This window comes from Nicotiana tabacum, chromosome 8 (genome assembly GCF_000715075.1).
Source record: "Nicotiana tabacum cultivar K326 chromosome 8, ASM71507v2, whole genome shotgun sequence".
Taxonomy (NCBI): domain Eukaryota; kingdom Viridiplantae; phylum Streptophyta; class Magnoliopsida; order Solanales; family Solanaceae; genus Nicotiana; species Nicotiana tabacum.
This window is the reverse complement of record NC_134087.1, coordinates 9,122,655-9,142,465: the sequence shown is the minus strand read 5'-3', so window position 1 is coordinate 9,142,465 and position 19,811 is coordinate 9,122,655. Positions and strand designations below refer to the sequence as shown.

The 19,811-nt window shown below is 33.9% G+C and overlaps 2 protein-coding genes across 3 annotated transcripts; both read right to left on the bottom strand.

The window, feature by feature from the left end:
- Positions 1-98: 98 nt before the first annotated feature.
- Positions 99-4,273, bottom strand: LOC107781149 (uncharacterized). Of its 2 annotated transcripts, XM_016601794.2 has the most exons (10): positions 4,160-4,273; positions 3,722-3,832; positions 3,110-3,224; positions 2,378-2,414; positions 2,230-2,299; positions 2,049-2,153; positions 1,623-1,773; positions 1,272-1,354; positions 580-673; positions 99-484 (listed from the first exon to the last, which is right to left on the bottom strand). In XM_016601794.2, the coding sequence occupies exons 2-10, from the start codon at positions 3,750-3,752 to the stop codon at positions 400-402; spliced, it is 771 nt and encodes a 256-aa protein (XP_016457280.1). In that variant the 5' UTR covers positions 3,753-3,832; positions 4,160-4,273; the 3' UTR covers positions 99-399. The 2 variants fall into 2 exon arrangements, with proteins under 2 accessions (XP_016457280.1, XP_016457279.1); XM_016601793.2 differs by lacking the exon at positions 4,160-4,273 and having other exon boundaries at positions 3,722-4,144.
- A 12,392-nt stretch (positions 4,274-16,665) lies between these two features.
- Positions 16,666-19,236, bottom strand: LOC107781148 (iron-sulfur assembly protein IscA-like 2, mitochondrial). The gene is made up of 4 exons (XM_016601792.2): positions 18,908-19,236; positions 18,327-18,451; positions 18,017-18,125; positions 16,666-17,056 (listed from the first exon to the last, which is right to left on the bottom strand). Exons 1-4 carry the CDS (start codon positions 19,082-19,084, stop codon positions 16,991-16,993), a joined length of 477 nt encoding a protein of 158 aa, XP_016457278.1. The 5' UTR covers positions 19,085-19,236; the 3' UTR covers positions 16,666-16,990.
- Between the last annotated feature and the right edge of the window lie 575 nt (positions 19,237-19,811).

The window sequence follows — 19,811 nt, the reverse complement described above, 5'->3', positions numbered from 1 at the left end:
CCTTAGACTCCCTATTTGTGGGATACACTGGGTTTGTTGTTGTTGTTGCGCGCGCGCGTGTGCGTGTGAGAGAGAGAGAGAGACAGAGAGAGAGAGCATACACAATAGGCATAATATCCATTAATATTGATACATCATGGTACAATGACTCCAAAATTATGAGAGGAATTGGAAAAAAAGAATATCCAGGTGGTGTCTACAAGTGATGAAAAGAGAAACACATCAAAAACTTTATTTTGCAGCACATTATCGAGTCAAAACTGGAAGTCTAAGGTCCTAGAATTCACCATACGCATAATTAACTACATAAAAACTGTGTGCATTCCCATATTATTGCTTCTTCATGCATTTGCCCTCACTCATTCACTACTTCAATCATGAAACTCTTGACTTAGTTTATCATCGGCAACCCTCAAGTTCAAGTCTTGCACTTAACCAATTACAGACCTCATCCATTTCCTTTGGCACTGTGTAATGACCAAGCCTGCAGAAAAAGATGGTAATTTAAGAAAACAATACTTCCCTTAAACCATGAGTACTACAGTTTTGCAAAGAAAGAAAAAGGAAAATGAAGGATACCCATCATATTTTTTGAATGCAAGATTCCTGTATCCAGCTGAGCTCAAGACATGAGTAGACCTCTCTCCATATACGTAAGGAACTACTTCATCGCCTATAAATAACAAACAGAAGGGTCTTAATGGTTATGCAGATCGTGCAAACTGCACTACGTTACTAATAGTCTAGAGTTTGTGCGCAGTAAACACAAGAGCCCCTCCTTGGAACAAGGTCAAGATAATTCATAAGAGAATTTCAAGGAGCAATTTAGTACCGCGTAGGTAAATAAGCAGAATGAACTAAGAATTGGAAAAATAAGTTTAATCATACTAGTCTGGTTTTCTGCTCAAGAATTTTGTTATATTCTTCAATGCAATATACTCCCATATAATAGCAATCTAGAAGCTCTCTTCATAATTTTTGTTCATGTGTGGTTTCCTCCCTGAGCCAAGGGTCTACCGGAAACAACCTCTCTGCCTTTTTAAAGGCAGGGGTAAGGTTTGTGTACACTCTACCCTCTCCAGACCCCACTCGTGGGACTACACCGAGTTTGTTGTTGTTATTGTGTGGTTGTGGAGTAATAAAAAGGTCGAGGTACATTTTGACAAATCTGTATTTCAGATCAGAGGTAAGGACCCTTGAGGACTCAAGACGGATGCACTATGTGCTGAAATAGCTAAAAGGTCATAAAACAAATTTTGCAAGGTACATACACATTCCATGACAGAGTAGAATAGGTAAAGATGCAGCACGTCTTGCAGCTTCAAGTGATCCTTCAATCTTGTTCCTCACATTCCTGCACAATTCTAGGCGTTAACTCCTACGTATGTTTGTTGTCTAAGAAGTAGAATAGACTAATAATACTCAAAAATAACCATATAAGTAATCTGTTTTTAACTTTTTCGGTACCTGCCTTTTTATAGCTTTTCATAACAGAAGCTTTAGACAACTAGGGAGCTAATTTGTAAGACTAATATCTTGCACAATTCATAAACATAACTTGTCCAAAAATCTAATGCAGATTGTATTTAATATTATTTCTCGGATATGATATGCAATCACACCTTGAACCTGGAAGCCACCCGCTTAGACCTATGATCGCCTTTAAGATGACCGGATAAGGGTTTCCATTTCCATATTTTCCTTGTGCAAAGCAAGTTGCCGAGTAGAGTGCAGTGGCTGCACCCATGCTGAAGCCTCCAATTCCAAGTTTAACTGGACCAAACGGTTTTAAATTTTTAATCAAATGTATAACACAGACCTAAGAAAACAAGGCTTAAGAAAAACCAATCAACTAGGCATAAATCCAAATCTAGTTGGGGTTAGTCCCCATATCTATTGCACTCTATCTAGCCCATTTCATTCTAATACCTGTAAAACATCTAAGAAATTCTTGCAAAGCAACCCTGACACTCCAGACCTTAGAAAAGAATTAAGCTTAGCGAGAGAAAACTAAGCTGATAATGAAGGATAATATAGAACTTAATTACCATCAACAGGTTCAGTTGATAGTAGGTTCGCGATATGTGCAACTGAAGCATCCAAGCCTTCAAGATCATCAGGACCGTCATCAGAAAGTTCACCCACATCAAACCCTGGAATAACATACAATGGTCCTTTAATGACAGTTATGAAAGTTAACATGTTGATACATTTGGGGTTCATTCTTACATGCAGTGCAAGGAAATCCACCAAGTATAGCTACAGGACGAGTTGGCGCTGTTGGACATATCCATTTGATCTGCAAAGTTTTTAAATTTCAGAAACAATGATTTAGGATGAAGCACAAAATTTAAGGGGTTATGAGCTCACTGCTTACATTAGGAAGGGGCAGGCTTTCCAAAAGTTGGGACCAACTGCAGAAAGAAAAAGGCAATCAGCTAATGCGTTCAGAATATCTCAGGGTGAAATAACAAACATATGAAATAAGAGAGACATGAACAGGCCAGCATCAATGAAGAAGCTTCGATATATATGTTCCATTTGCCTCGCTGATTTTCAGGATAAGAACAATTGATTAAACTTTCTTACTTAACATTTTGAATATCCACCACATATAACCAAGTTAATGAAGTAGTTGCCCCAAAAAAGTAAAGGAGCATGAACACCTTATTTATCCAGTCACTGTTGAGTCTCATTCCAGGAAGGAGAAAGAAAAAAAAAAAAAATAACATCCTCCCTTATAGAGTATATCAAAGACTTGATACGGGCAACTCGATTCTAAGACAATAGTATGCAAAAATCTTTCTTTTTCTCCATACTAACAGAATAATGTATCTCGCCCACAAAGTCTGTGTGATTTATGATTATAAATTCATAATTGCTTAAAGTGACGCTAAAAATTTGGAGAATCAGGAAAGCACAAAGGTTGCAACAATAACTCGGTCGGATTATGTGTATTCTGATCACTTAAGGCTTATCAATGTTACTTTGTAAAACTGCATTTATGTCAAATTACAGAAACAAAAGCTGGCATATCTAAGCACAAGATATTAACAATTCACCAAATCTTAACTGTAGAGTTCTGGATTAAAAGGAAAATGGAATTTACCTGGAGCCATTATCACCGAGGCCATGCAGCCAGACTATCGTAGCCTGGTGTTTTCCTTTGGGCCTCACTACATATGTCCTCCCAAACTCAAATGTCATTCTAGAAGTTCTACTTCCTGTAATATTGTTTCACTAAGTTATTACTCCACTAGCAAATGCTTGAAGAAACAAATAGCTCAAGTAAAGATTAATATTAGAGAAGGGAGAAAAAGAAATGTTCCCAAATTGATTGTGGCTATTGCAATGTCAAATTGGCTTTACTGAATCAATTGCCATAAGGACATAAGCTACAACAACAGTTACTACTAGCTACTACTACAAAAACAAAGTGGGGTCGGCTACATGAATCCTCACTGCCCATGTCGCTCCATTTATAGCATTTTAACAAGGACATAAGCTATAACAACAATTACTACTAGCTACCACAACAACAACAACAAATTGGGGTCGGCTATATGAATCCTCATTGTCCATGTCGCTCCATTTATAACATTTTAATAAGGACATAAACTAATTATAACATTTTCAAAGAACGAGGGAACCACCCTCAATGCTAAACTAGATGGATATATAGAATCTAAAAGAAATGAAAAGCTTGTACATTGCAACTAACCAGAGCCAGTTGAAGGGTTTAAATAACTCATGATATCCTCCTTCAGAGATGAAATGCAACTTTAGTACACACCCTCAAAGACCAGCTACACCACTGAACTGAGAAATGGTACTGCAATGAAGACAAGCCAAACCAGCAATCCCTATTTATACCCAAAAGAGTAGGTCCAAAATAGAATAAGGCATGTGAATATGCAGAAAATAGAAAAAAACTTAAGTATGTGTGAACCAGCTACACATTGTGCCTAGAAACTGATAAAAAAATATAGGGCATCCATGAAAAGGAGTGGCAAAAGGCAAAGGAAAAAGCAAGCAATCTTTTGAACAGAGGAAAAGAGAAAGAATCAAAACAGAGCACAAAAATTTATCCGTCCATTTTTCCCCCTCAAGTCGAGAAGCAGAGAGCTATAGAATTGCAGCATTTAAAGAGAATCTATACCTGTTGGCACGGCCTTAAATAAAGCAACCTACAGCTAAGAATATTACTGAAAACAAGAAAGAATAACACTACTACCAATTTGGTATTAAAAAAAATATCTATCAATCATTTATTTATGTATTATTGTTGATTGATGGATACCCATTAACTTAAAAAAGTGGAATTTTAATTTTCCAATTTATCATCATTGTGAAATTGTTATGACTCCAACAATAATAGGAATAATCAAGCACTTGAAGAAGCTAGCACAAATCCCATATTGCTATTTTCACCAGCTATAAATACATATATATACTCGGGTGGTCAACTAAACATCATCCGTCCTAAAATTATATTGTATATAGGGTAAAAATATTACATGTTATTGATTAAAATATAAACTTTGAACACCCTTGTATAACCCCCTAGCAAAAAGTGTTTAAATTTTGAATATTCTTATTGAATTCTTTGATTTCGCCACTGTATATACTGCGATTGTCTCATATTATATGCAAAAACAGATTTAGAATTTAAACTTTATGTATGAAATGTTTAATATTTAATATATTTAGTAAAAAAATATTTAATATATTTAGTAAAATTTTTATGTTATATATAACATGAAAATTTTACTAAATATATTAAATTTTAAACATTTCATATAGTATATAAGATACTATTTAGAAAAGAATAGTGTTTTTATAGTAAAACAACAACAACAACAACAACCACAACAACAACAACAATAATAATAATAATAATAATAATAATAATAATAATAATAATAATAATAATAATGTTAAAGTTTTTGGGACGTTCAAAAAATTCTTTTAGGAAAAAGGTACCGTACGATATAGTAATAAATTAGGGTGTAGAGATACGGGTATAGATATGGCCACCAAGCTGGAAATGTTATTTGAGAAAAGTAAATGAACTTTTTATCTTCAAAAAAAGCATTCTGGATTTGCCACCTATAATTGTTAGTGGCTCTAAGTCCTTTTCTACTCCTACAACAACAACAATCCAGTATAATTTCACTACTGAGGTATGAGGAGAGTAGTGTGTACACAGACCTTACCCCTACCTTGGAGTAGAGAGGTTGTTTCCAAATAGACCCTCGGTATCCTTTCCTTCAAGAAGTCTTCACCTTGCTCTTTGGGTGACTCGAACTCACAACCTCTTAGTTGGAAGTGAAGGTTACTCATCGTAGCAACCCTACCTTCCTTTTCTACTCCTAAGAGTCTAAAAGTTCATCATTAGGTTTTTCGTTCGTTTTGTACTGATCTCCCCATAACCACAAAGTTGAACCTTTCATAAGTTCATTGCATGACCGAATTTCTCATCTGTCTTCACTCTACCTCTGCTTCTTAGTATTGGTGAACACACCATTTCATTTGAGTTTAAATTCAAACAAAAAGGTAACAATTTGAAGGTCTTAAGTTCAAATTGCAGCCGATGGACCCGGATTTGAAGGTGGCGAAGGTACGCAAGCGGAATATTCAAACAATGCCTCCATCGGACTTTTGATTGTAAAGGTTTCAACACAACAACAACAACCCCGACATGATCCTATCAGGTGGGGTCTAAGGAGGATAGTCTGTACGCAGACCTTACCCCTACCTAATGCAGGTAGAGATGTTGTTTTCAATAGACTCTCGGCTCAGGAAGAGTTAGAAAAATAAAAGGAAAGCAAAAAAGGAGAAAAAAGGAAGCGAAAAGAAAAAAAGGGAGAGATAAAGGCTAAGTAGTACCAAATAATAACGAGAATACAATACCTGCGACGAACAAAACCACATAACGTGATAAAAATCTAAGAATATGAGAGGACATGCATGTTACTAAGGCTATCGAGGAACAACTAAAAACTACCCACTAACCTTCTACCTTAATGCTAAATCTCCACACCCTCCTATCAAGGATCATGTCCTCAGTGAGCTGAAGCAGCGCTATGTCCTGTCTAATCACCTCTCCCCAGTACTTCTTAGGCCTACCTCGACCTCTTCTAAAACTCTCCATGGCCAACCTCTCGCACTTCCTGACAGGAGCATCAATGCTTCTTCTATTAACATGTCTGAATCATCTCAGCCTCGACTTCCGCATCTTGTCCTCCATGGAGGCTACTCCTACTCTATCCCGGATAGCTTTATTCTTAATCCTATCTCTCCTGGTACACCCGCACATCCATCTCAACATTCTCATCTCTGCTACTTTCATCTTCTGGACGTGGGAGTTCTGACTGGCCAACACTCAGCCCTATACAGCATAACCGGTCGAATCAACACTCCATAAAACTTACATTTAAGTTTTGGCGACACATTCTTATCACATAAAAAGGTTTCAAGTAAAATATATAACCATTTTCAATATATATATATATATATTCAAAGTACTTTTGTCGTAAAAAAAGGAAAAAAGAAATACTCCTAGAACCTTTACATTCTCTTCTATTTAAATTTCTCATCCATTTTGCTTCAACACTGTACTATTCCTTTGTTTATGAAATGAATCATCAAAATTTTATAATATAGGTAAGACTGACACATCCAATATGTAAATCAACTTAATTACTTGAAATTTTATTATTGAAAGATATTATTTTAAAAAATGCGTTTTGTTCAAATGCTGTAATATATAGGAGATGGATTCCTCGGCCCATTATGCGCGCCGCTTAGTCTTGTCCCCTGGACCCATTATGATGGAATCGTGGACTTATATTAGGGAATCCTTACTTTAAGTTGGACGAGAAATACAAAAGTCATATCCCACTAAAACTCTATGAAGTTCAACTTCTCTACACAAATAATGAAATAATGTGGACAAACTTTGGGAAACCACTATGTTTTAGTGGTTATTAACTAGTTGTAATTATCATTTATTATATTACTATTTATAGCTATGTTAGATTTTTTTAGAGTGTATTCGATGTATTTAAGCTACTGTATTCATGAATACAGTAGCATTTTTAGGCGTGAAACAGGATATTACAGCTAGACAGATTTCTGTATTCGAGTGTATTCGACTATATTCATGGCGTGAACACATGGGATTAAAGTTGGACAGATTATTATATTCGACTGTATTCACGGCGTGAAACGGGGGATTACACTGTTTTTAAACGGAAAGTGAATCAATTAACATAATAGACTCCTAATATAACTCAACAAACTCAATTATAACACACAAATTTTGTATTTTCAGTTATAAAAAAGATTCTCAACTGAAAAATACCTCACAAACATAACAATCTTCAGAGAAATTATATAATACATCTGAATACATAAATTATATTAATTAAATAAAACATATGAATACATTCATGAAATATAGCGAGTCGGTGAATATAATGAAATACATAGAATACATCGGGATACATTGAAATACAATGAAAAAAAAGACAATGAATACAATGAAATACAACGAGATAAATTGAAATATATTAACAGAAAATACAAGTTCCATTACAACGAGAAAATATCTGTCAAAATCTTTCCTTCTTCCATTGCTTTTTCAAGAGCAATTGTTTGTAAATGGCAACAATTTCACTGTCTTTTGTTTGGCTATGTCGACTTTGTGTACTCTTTTAGCAAATAAGAATATTAGGCATGAGGGAGAAATATCACGACTTCTTTTCCTTCTCCAGCGAGATTGAAATTCGACTATGAATGAGATTGGGAGGTTGAGGGCGGCGGTATGAGGGAGAATAGATGTGGGGTAGGAGATAGAAGAAATTTGAGGGGATATGAGAGAGAAAAATAATACAAAGTTTATTTTATGGCTTAAGGGTAGGAGGTAACCATAAATGGATATTTGACTATAAAAAATCAAAAGATAACTATGGAATATAATATTTTAAAAGGATATTTATTTAAAATAAATTAGGTATCAACCTTTGCTATAGGAGGTAACTAATCCTTCAAGAGAAACTTTCAGAAACCACTATGTTTTAGTGGTTATTAGCTAGTTGTAGCTATCATTACTATATTACTTCCTGTAGCTATGTTTTCAGATTTTTTAGAGTGTATTCGATGTATTTAAGCTATTATATTCATGAATACAGTAGCATTTCTAGGCGTGAAACTGGGGATTGCAGCTAAACAGATTTTTGTATTCGAGTGTATTCGACTGTATTCATGGCGTAAAACATGGGATTAAAGCTGGACAAATTATTGTATTCGACTGTATTCACGACATGAAATAGGGGATTACACTGTTTTTAAACAGAAAGCGAATCAATTAACATAATAGACTCCTAATATAACTCAACAAACTCAATTATAATACATAAATTTTGTATTTTCAGTTATAAAAAAGATTCTCAACCGAAAAACACCTCAAAAATATAGCAATATTCAGAGAAATTATATAATACATCTGAATACATAAATTATATTAATTAAATAAAGCATATGAATACATTCATGGAATATAGCGAGACGGTGAATATAATGAAATACATAGAATACAACGGGATACATTGAAATGCAATGAAAAAAAAGACAATGAATACAATGAAATACAGGGAGATACATTGAAATATATTAACAGAAAATACAAGTTCCATTACAACGAGAAAATATCTGTCAAAATATTTTCTTATTCCATTGCTTTTTCAAGAGCAATTGTCTGTAAATGGCGACAATTTCACTGTCTTTTGTTTGGCTGTGTCGACTTTGTGTACTCTTTTAGCAAATAAGAATATTAGACCCGAGGGAGAAATATCACGACTTCTTCTCTTTCTCCAACAAGATTGAAATTTGACTCTGAATGAGATTGGGAGGCTGAGGGCGGCGGTATGAGGGAAAATAGATATGGGGTAGGAGATAGAAGAAATTTGAGGGGATATGAGAGAGAAAAATAATACAATATTTATTTTATGGCTTAAGGGTAGGAGGTAATCATAAATAGATATTTGACTATAAAAAATCAAAAGGTAACTATGGAATATAATTTTTTAAAAGGATATTTATTGAAAATAAATTAGGTATCAACCTTTGCTATAGGAGGTCGGTACACGCTGGATGGCATTATTGCAGCATCATTTGACTTGCTCGATATCGGATTTGGCTTGTTCGAGGTAAGTAACACTTCTAAATTTGATACTGAGGGTATGAAACCCCGAATTACGTGCTATGGGATTGATCTTGAGGTGCCGCACATGCTAGGTGACTAGCGTGGGCGTGCACCGTGTGAATTGTGATTTAGTTAATTCCATGAAACTGCATATTTGAGTAATCTTGTTTTTATCCTTATATTCTCCATGTGAATTGAGTTGCAAGTCAAGTTAGAAATCATGCTTAGATTATATGTTGGTACTGTTGGGAACCACAGAGTTCTCATGTTGAATTATTCGCTTAATTTGAAATCACGCACTCAACCACAACTATTTATTTCATATCATATCTCAATCTCCGTTGCCATTATTTATATATTATATCATCATTGTTTGGACTGATTATCATGATTCTTGTAAGCTAGAGAGACTGATGACTGAGCGAGACCGAGGGATTGATTGTGAGGATATTTATGGGTTCGGTATGCATGTCGCGGCATATTTATTTGATTCATGCCATGATTGGCTTGACACTTGAGCTGGAATTGCTCCTCCGGAGTCTGCACATCCACAGTGGGCGCAGGTACCTATTGACTGCGAGTGGCGAGCGATTGGGAGGATTGAGTGACTGTGAGGGTTGAGTGACTGTAAGGACTGAGTAATTGAGAGGATTGAGTGACTCGAAGCATTGAGTGGACTGATACTCTGAGAGTATGCATATGGTTGTTCACTATGTTGTATTGCATTTGACGTGCGCTTGTCATACATGCATAGAGATGCATCTTCATCATGTTGTACGGTATCACGTCATTCATGACTCCTCCTACACAGTAACATGTAGGCATAGAGATGTACTTTTCCCATGCCATTTGATAATGAAACATTTAGTTGTTGAAAAGTTTTGGAAAACGGTTTTACAAACTTACTCATATTTTGGTGCTTTCGGTAAAAGATTTGGGTTTTACTATTTTATTTGAAAAACATGCCTATTTTTTGGAACTGTGAACGAGCTAAGTATTATATCTCTGAGTTATTTTTTGTACCACTTTTATTATATTGTAATGAGCTGTTGTTGGCTATTGGTGTTGAACTCTCACGTTTGTCTCAGCTCGTTACTACTTTCAACCTAAGGTTAGGGTTGTTACTTATTGAGTATATATGGTCGTTTGTACTCAACCTACACTTTTGCACCTTGCGTGCATGTATTAGTTGTTGATGTTGCTGCATAGCAGGAGCTGTGTACATGCATTCCAATTATGTCTATCACTTGTCCTTGGTAGCATTAGATTCCAATTATGTTTATTACATTTCAAACAAACATTGAATTATCTCGATTCAGTTTTGTAAAAATCTAAATCTTAGAAGCTCATGATTTGTACTACCAGTCTTTGGAAAATTATTGAATAAAAATATTTGTATTATCTTTTCTTCTCTTAATAAAACTCATTAGATTGGATAATTGGTTATTGGCTTACCTAGCGGGTTTAGGTTAGATTTCATCACGTCTAGTTAGATTTTGGGTCATGACACTTTGCTGCCTCTAATTGCAATTTCTTTCGTAGCTCGGCTAGCCTTGTAAAAGACCATAATTCTTGTTCTTTTTTTTTTATTGTTTTTTTTGTTAAGGCATTACTCTAAATAGTTGTTAATTCGCTCACTGCCTAAATTAAAAATAACTGATGAATTTTTAATATATTTATCATTTACGCATAAAATGCATATAACCATGTATAACTATATTCTCTCTTTATTTCTTCATATTGTACAACAACAACAACAACCATCCAGTATAATCCCACTTAATGGGGTATGGGGAGGATAGTGTGTACGCAGACCTTACCCATACCCTGGGGTAGAGAGGCTGTTTCCAAAATAGACCCCCGACATCATTCCCTCCAAAAACTTCCCACCTTGCTCTTAATTCTTTCAGGGGCGGCCCAAGGGTCAAGCCACTAAAGTAAATGCTTTAGGCCTCCAAATTCTGGGGGCCCCAAATTTTTCCTTTTGTTTTCTACTCGTATTTGTATTGAGATCCCGACTAATCTAGAATTGTACTGCGTAAGGCTTAGTAAAAATGAGAACACATTTTAACAGAATTTGTGTAACCACGGGACTCGAATCCAATATATCTAATTAATTAGGTAAGTTGGATCATATACCTCTCACAGCAATCTTTAGAGGTAGGGTCTAAATATATTGGGTATTTTCAAATAAAAAAGTAAAATATTTTACAAAAGGTAAAGATAGAAAATAAGACTTGGACTATTGAAGATACCAAAAAATGGATTCTAAAAGTTTGTACTCTTTTTTAGTGAGAAATGTACTTCACTAATTATGTTAATCGTAAAATTTAAATAATAAAAAGTTTTATATTTGCAACATGGGTTTAGGGGGAGTGATTTTCTTTCTCCAATTAAAAGTTATATTGTTCTCTATAGAAAGAAAAGAGTTTTATTTTTTCTATAAAAAACAAGAGTTGAAGAGTACTGTTGAATAAAACTATATTCGCATTTTTTTTTCCCTTTTCCCTCTCAGGTTTCAAGCGTTTCAACAAGTATATTAGAATATCAAAAATAATTTCGATATCAAGTTATCAACTTTTTGAATCTGGTTCTATTATCTAAGATCAACAATATCTCAGGAGAGATTAAATTATTTATAAAAAGAAACTATTAACAACTTTACATCTTAAAAAGCTTGAAAGATAGACTTCAATTAAAAATATAGATGAATTATTATTATTTTCTTCTGAAAGGCCCCAGATTAAAAATTGACTTTAGACCACCAATTTTCTTGAGCCGCCCTTGGGTGCTTTATTATAAATTCCTTGCGGAATTGAAAGTTCATCGAGGGCATGGCTGACCCTAGATAGGAGAGCATGAAGGTCAATAATTAAGGTAGAAAGTTAGTAGACAGTTGAACACTCTCTCTCTTCTTTGGGAGAGCTTGGTTCTAATTTAAAGCACCTTATTTGCTCCCTCTTCCCCTTATCACTATTAGTAGTATTAATCTATTATTATGTTATTCTTTGTTTTTATTACTATTTTTTTCTTTCACTTTGGTTGTTTTTACTATAATTCATGTCAATACTTTCCTTTCTTCAGTATTTTTAGCATATATTTTTCTAATCTTGTATTTTTATACTTGTTTTGAAAACGTTTTATTTCTTAAGTCTGGAAGTCTATCAGAAACAACTTCTCTATCTCACACAAAGTAGAGGTAAGGTTACGTACATCCTATTTTCTCAGACTCCACTAGTAAAATTATACTTAATATATTATTGTTGTTGTTGCATGACTGAAAGTAGTCGTCAAGAAGACAAGAACTAGTAAGGGGATGTATGATTCATGCGTTGGTATAGTCTCATAAAAAAGTAGAATGAATGATTCATGCATTGATAGAGTCATAAAGAACTAAAGGGGATGATTCATGCATTGATAAATTCACTATGCCTACAATATAATTAAACCAAAATTAGATGTTAGGTCATGGAATAACATTATCCTTGCCGTCCTCCTTTTGTTTTCTTTCTTTTTGTTATTCTTGTCTCTTCTTTTTGAAGAGAAGAGACATTGAGTTCCAAAAAGTAGATTAACTATAACATACATCGATCACACAGTATTATAAAACCATCGTACACGATTGATATAGTTTACCATGTTTATAACAGTTTAGTTATCTCGCTTATGAAGTTACTAATTCACATTTATTATAAAAAGATTTTTTTAAATGACTAGAATATAAAAAATTAAAAAGTCGAGAAGTTATACTATCAGATTCCAGTCTTATAGTTACAAGTTACAACCATCCCAAATAGCATAAGGAATAAAGGTCACAAGGGAAAATTGCAACCGTGTAAAACAAAATATACAATAATAAAACAAAGAATAAAAAGGGACAGCCATCATTTAGAAGTTGAAGAGTTTTTTTTCTTAATCTATTTCTTTAGATAATCAACTTTTTTCTCCAAGTGAATCACGCATTCACATGTATTAAACAATGTTTTGAGGTTAAATCTGGACAAATTAAAGAGTGCAATAGCTATATAGTACTCCCTCTAGTTCACAGTAAGTGACCAGTTTACTTTTTTATTTTGGTTCAAAATAAATATCAATTTATATAATTAAGAAAAAATTCAATTTTTATTGTTAATTATTACTCCCTCCGATCCAAAATAAGTGATTTTTTGGCTTTTTTTTTGTGATCCAAAATAAGTGATTTTTTCAGATTTCAAGAATGAATTAATTATTTTTTTCCTACATTGCCCTTGGAGTAAATAGTGTTGGAGTATATGTTAAGAGTGTTTATATGAAGAGATAGTAAAGGTTAATATGGTCAATTTCATTGATAATTAATGTTAAAGGGTGAATTTCTTAATCTATGTGAAAACAACTAAAAATCACTTATTTTGGACCGGAGGGAGTAACCCTTATGTGCATATCCCTAAAAAGTTTTCTTACTCCTCACATTAAATAGTTAATTAGGAGTAGTTTAGTCATAATAGGTATTTTGTATAGAATTTAGTATTTTCTTAATGGGCGTGTTAAAAGCAAACTGGTCACTTATTATGAACTGGAAGGAGTAAAAAAAAAGGCACGCAAAATATTCTATATTTACACAGTGTCTAAAAGGCCATATCTCATTAGACAACGTACCCTAATACTACACAGTGTCTAAAAGGCCATATCTCATTAGACAACGTACCCTAATACAAAGAGTAATTCAAGCATTAGTGTCTGCTTCCAAAGCTTGAAAACATGACCTATAAATTACACAAGAACAATTTTGTCGTTGCTCCAAAGCTCCGTTTCAAACTATAACTATGTAGTGCCAACAGCATATCTTGTCGTTAAGTTAAAAATAAACCCCACCAAAACCTGATATTGATTCTTGAGTATCAACAGATATGATTATTATCATTATTTAATTCTACTCCTGTAACATGGATGATACACTATTCTTTTTTAAGTAGGGTAATGGAGTTGACATTCAAAAGATTTCATTATAATTACTCTCAAAGAAATACTTCTTTTCAACGGAATAATTGTTGTGTCCGCAAACTGAAATCTTTTTAGATCAGTTGGACCAGCTCACACATACTAAAACTCATCTATAGCGTTTGAATAAACATAAATTCACTATACTATTTTTTATTTTATTCCATTTTTATATTTGGTAACTTAATTTTTCACATATAAGGAGAAGGATGGGCTCATTTTTAAATTTCCTACCTACCTTGGTTTTTAGGGTGAAAAAAGTTGCTCAGTTTTTTATTCCTACCCCAAAGATTTTTGACACTCTTCTTAGATTTATGTCCTTATGCGTTCAACATCCAAATGATAATTCTTTAGTTTTAGGTCAACAACTCCAATCATGCTATATTTTTTTGTTACTCATACGAATTCATCTAAATATGTACTTTTCACTATGTATCATCATCAGATCGATAAGTACTTATGTTTTTATGATGCAAGGATATTGCTAAAATGGATGAATTTATCGTGCGTATTCTAAAACTAGTCTATTTTAATCTTCGAGTCTCTGTTTTTCCCCCTCTCCAATTTCATTACAATTGAATTTAAGTTATATGACCTCCTCAGAAGCGTCACCGGTATGAAAAAAGATGTATAATTATTTTTCTACTCGGGGTAGTAATAAATTTATCTTATCATTATAATTTAACTGACTATAAAAAGTTATTGCTTTATCCTTAAGATAATATTATTGGATTTTCTATTATGTCCCAACTTAATATAATAGAATAAAAATTGTACATACATTATTGGATTAGTTACCTCCTATAGCAAAGGTTGATACCTAATTTATTTTAAATAAATATCCTTTTAAAAAAAATTATATTCCATAGTTACCTTTTGATTTTTTATAGTCAAATATTTATTTATGGTTACCTCTTACCCTTATGCCATAAAATAAACTTTGTATTATTTTTCTCTCTTATATCCCCTCAAATTTCTTCTATCTCCTACCCCATATCTATTCTCCCTCATACCGCCGCCCTCAGTCTCCCAATCTCATTCACAGTCGAATTTCAATCTCGCTGGAGAAGGGGAAGAAGTCGTGATATTTCTCCTTCAGGTCTAATATTCTTATTTGCTAAAAGAGTACAAAAAGTCGACACAGCCAAACAAAAGACAGTGAAATTGTCGCCATTTACAGACAATTGCTCTTTTAAGAGCAATGGAAGAAGGAAAGATTTTGACAGATAGTTTCTCGTTGTAATGGAACTTGTATTTTCTGTTAATATATTTCAATGTATCTCGCTGTATTTCATTATATTCATTTTCTTTTTTAATTGTATTTCAATGTATCCCGCTGTATTCTATGTATTTCATTATATTCACTATTTTGCTAGATTCCATGAATGTATTCATATGTTTTATTTAATTAACATAATTTATGTATTCAAATGTATTATATAATTTCTCTGAAGATTGCTATGTTTTTGAGGTGTTTTTCGGTTGAGAATTTTTTTTATAACTGAAAATACAAAATTTGTGTGTTATAATTGAGTTTGTTGAGTTATATTAGGAGTCTATTATGTTAATTCAATCACTTTCCGTTTAAAAATAATGTAATCCCCTATTACATGCCGTGAATACAACCGAATACAATAATCTGTCCAGCTTTAATCCCATGTTTCACGCCATGAATACAGTCGAATACAAAAATCTGTCTATCTGTAATCCCTTGTTTCACGCCTAGAAATGCTACTGTATTCATGAATACAGTAGCTTAAATACATTGAATACACTCTAAAAAAATCTGAAAACATAGCTATAGGAAGTAATATAGTACTAAATGATAGCTACAACTAGCTAATAACCACTGAAACATAGTGATTTCAGATAGTTTCTCTAAAATAAACCATACTAAAGTAGTTTTACATTATAAACTTTGCACTAAAAAGTAATTTGAGGAAGATTTGCAATTTTATTCTAAATAAGTTATCCTCTATTATCGAATTTGATCTACCTGCTACTAGATCCTATCTAAACAATGCTTAATACAATCTCAAACTATATGTCTACTCGCCATAAACTAGGCTTAAGTCTTTAAAATTTGATATGCTATAAATGTGGTTAGGAAAAGACATGAGAGAAAGACTAAGTGGGTGCTCATTAATGATAATTGAAGCGTTAAGTAGAAAAACTTAAGACAGACAGTATCGACAGATAATAGTGGTGTGAAATGTAACATTTTTGACAACAATTACTAGCTTTGGTGTAAGTAGCTCCTTCATATTGGCATTTCCCCCAATCTTTGATACCACTTTTAGACCATCACCTGAGCATTGTTCCATCAACATGAACATAGATTTCAAGCATCATACAGAAACATAAAGCTTTGCTTCATCAAACTTTTCTACCATAGTGGATGGCGACACTATCTAGTATGCATGCTCTCAGGACCTTCATAACAATAGCTACAGCCTACAGGGAATGCCGCGAGTAAGATGTGTTCTGATTGAAGCATCTTCACTTCAATTTTCCTTGTCAAATGCTGAATAGCATCTCTTCAGCTGGAATTATTGCCTAAAATACAACAGCCTGTCTGTCTGCTTAGTTTAACAATACCATTCTACCCTCCAACAAGACAAAAGAATTGACATGTACAAAAGAACCTATGATCTCTTGAGTACAAATTCGGAAAAATGCCTCATAATGCAGGTCTTGCTACCACAAAAGGTACAAGTATATGATGAACAGATATTAGACACCAGAAGGATTAATAAACCATGTCCTGCTCATTGGAATGCCGATTATTTGGCTGAATGTGCCATTTTACTGCTTCACCATAAATGAACTTTTACAACTGCATCCACCCACTGCACTAGGATTGGTAGACACCTGCAGAAAATAAGACATGCACAAAAGCGGTTAAATGGTCCTAGTGCCAGCTAAAAGATATATCAAACTTTAACGGATGAAAATTCTTGGACTTGGAGCAATGTGAACATTAGGATAATGGCATAAATTCGTGTAATACACTACCACACCCTCGCATGAATTCTTCTAAGAGCATGTGACTTTTATTTCCCTATAGCTCAGATAACACCAGAAAACTTGCAGGCTTGTAATTTTGTCAAATCTAAGAAGCTTTTCAACTGTTTTCCTCCAAAATAACATCCAAGCACTAACACCATATTCCCCTTTAGAAGGTAGTACCAAAAGTTCAATCACAATAGTAAAACATATGGTCCGAGTCATTTTACCTGTGTTTTGCAAAAATAAAAAAAACTTTTGTTTGTTCATAAATAATTTTAGCACGAGTCCATTCTTTTCATTTGTTCTTTTCTGTTTCTGATACATTTTCAGTTGATGGGCACTTGGGAGAACATGGGGGTTGTCTGGAGGAAGCCTGAAACTGTATGTGGTGCAAGATAACCTTTTGAAGTATCAACTAATTTCCTTGTTCCATACATGACAAGATAGAGACACAAAAAACTGCTCAAGTCTAAAGTGATCTTTTCCCATACTTCAAAAGCAGTTAAATTTTGAAGAAAAAAAATCATGCATTTTAAAATAAGAATTCTGGTCTATATGAGTTAGACACCTTTAATTTATAGATAAACTACTTGAAGGTAAAACTTCTATTTTCTAACCCAGGCTAATAAATCATCATATTTGAGAATGGCAAGTGTTTTTGGGCTTAAGCTAATGATCTGTCCTCGTTCTTGCTTCATTGACAAACAGTAAATGAAAATGAGAATAGCAACATATGTCATGCTATTGATCTAGAATACCAATATGGATGTGTATGTGACTGACATGTAAGAAAATACCAATAATGAAGGTACATTTACAGACCTGAAAAGCAGAGCGAATCAGCTCCTCGACATAATCAACAGTTGCACCTTTGACGAAATCATATGATACATTATCCACGACCAATTTAACTCCGTCACGCTCAAAAATTCTATGAGGAATAAGATGGCAGCATAAACAACATACTGAAAAATCTTAATACTGGTAACATATGGTACTAAAGTGCATTTTAAGTGGCTTTTGGGAACATGATTCAGCAATCAATCAATTATACTCAATAATTAGTTTTAAGACAATTAAGGAAAGACAAATACGGCCCGAAAATTAAATAGGCTGACAAATAGTAGAAAACCTGTCATCAGAATTGGTCTTATCATCTAGAGAGAATTCATATTGAAACCCCGAACAACCACCAGCTTCAACACTCAAACGAAGCATCTTCTCTTGGTGTTCACCAGCTTGCAACTCTTTCATCCTCTACTCAGGCAAGTAAAAGGACCAAGTCATTGAATTGTCTCAATTAAATTTTACAGACACCTAAATCTCTACACACATCAAACCTCATAAAACAGTATAAAAGCTTGAATCTTGTCGTCTAACTGATTATGTTCTCACATAGTCATAGGTATCACAATTTCCAGACCCAAAAAAAAAAAATCCCCTTTTCCATATAAACCCTTTCAGAAATGGAGGTTGGAGATATCCGCTTGGAATTTAACAATCTTTCATAAAGCAACTAAACAAGTTTTGACTTTTTAGCTGATTAAACAAAAAGGGTTCAAGTCTCGTGATGCCTTCAAAAGAGACAGCATAAAAACCTTGAAAATTTATGTTACAAATTCACATAAGAAAATATTTATAGCGACAGAAAATATATCCCAAATAATATCAATCATAACAGGGAAAACTTCCGATTGTGAGATATAAACTTACACGAACGCAGCTCTCGGTCATTAAAACGGAATCGGGAGCTTCGACTTGGGATTGGGATTGGGGTTGAGATAGAGCAGAAGAAGCAGAAGAATTCAAAAGGCGGTAATTTTGGCGAATCCGAGTGGTGAAAAAGGGAACAATTCGACGAATCAGAGAACTCGATGACGACGATGTCATAGCCTACAACTTTGTCATCTACAGAAGAAAAGCAAACGATATGGATTTGGACGAATTGAAGATTGTTGGAAGTAGCCGTGGCAAATAGGCGGGTTTGGGTTGGATTTGGGCGTATTAAAAATGGGTTGGATCTCAAGCCGCCCATATTTCATGCGGCTAAAAAGCGGGTTGGGTATTAAATGGGCGGGTTGAATATGGGTTAACCCATATTATATAAGTGTGGTTGCGCCATTTGCATCTATACCCGTTTTTCGGGTCACGTTTTAATTTGTGCACGCTTTGCAAAAACAATTACAAGCGTACCTACTTTTTCGCGTAACTTAAGTATACGGGGCCGAAGTAGCAAAGGTAATCACGCAAAACTTCAGCATTCTAGTAGACGGAACTGAAGTAACATTTTTGTTTTTGTAACTGGCAAACTTCAGCTCTAGAGCTGAAGTTTTTGTTTTGTAACTGGCGAAGAGCTGAAGTTTTTGTTTGTAACTGGCGAAGTTTTTGTTTTGTAACTATCGAACTTCAGCTCTAGAGCTGAAGTTTTTATTTGTAACTGGCGAACTCAGCTCACAATGGAATTTGATTGTAAATCTCACTTTGATTTTTTCCCATTTCCATTATTGAAAATGGAACTAAGAAAATTAGTAAGACGACCACGAAGCGAAATGGGTTGTTTCACTTTCTTCAAATTGTTGTAGATTTTCAAAGCTCTTGATTTTGACTTAATCAAACT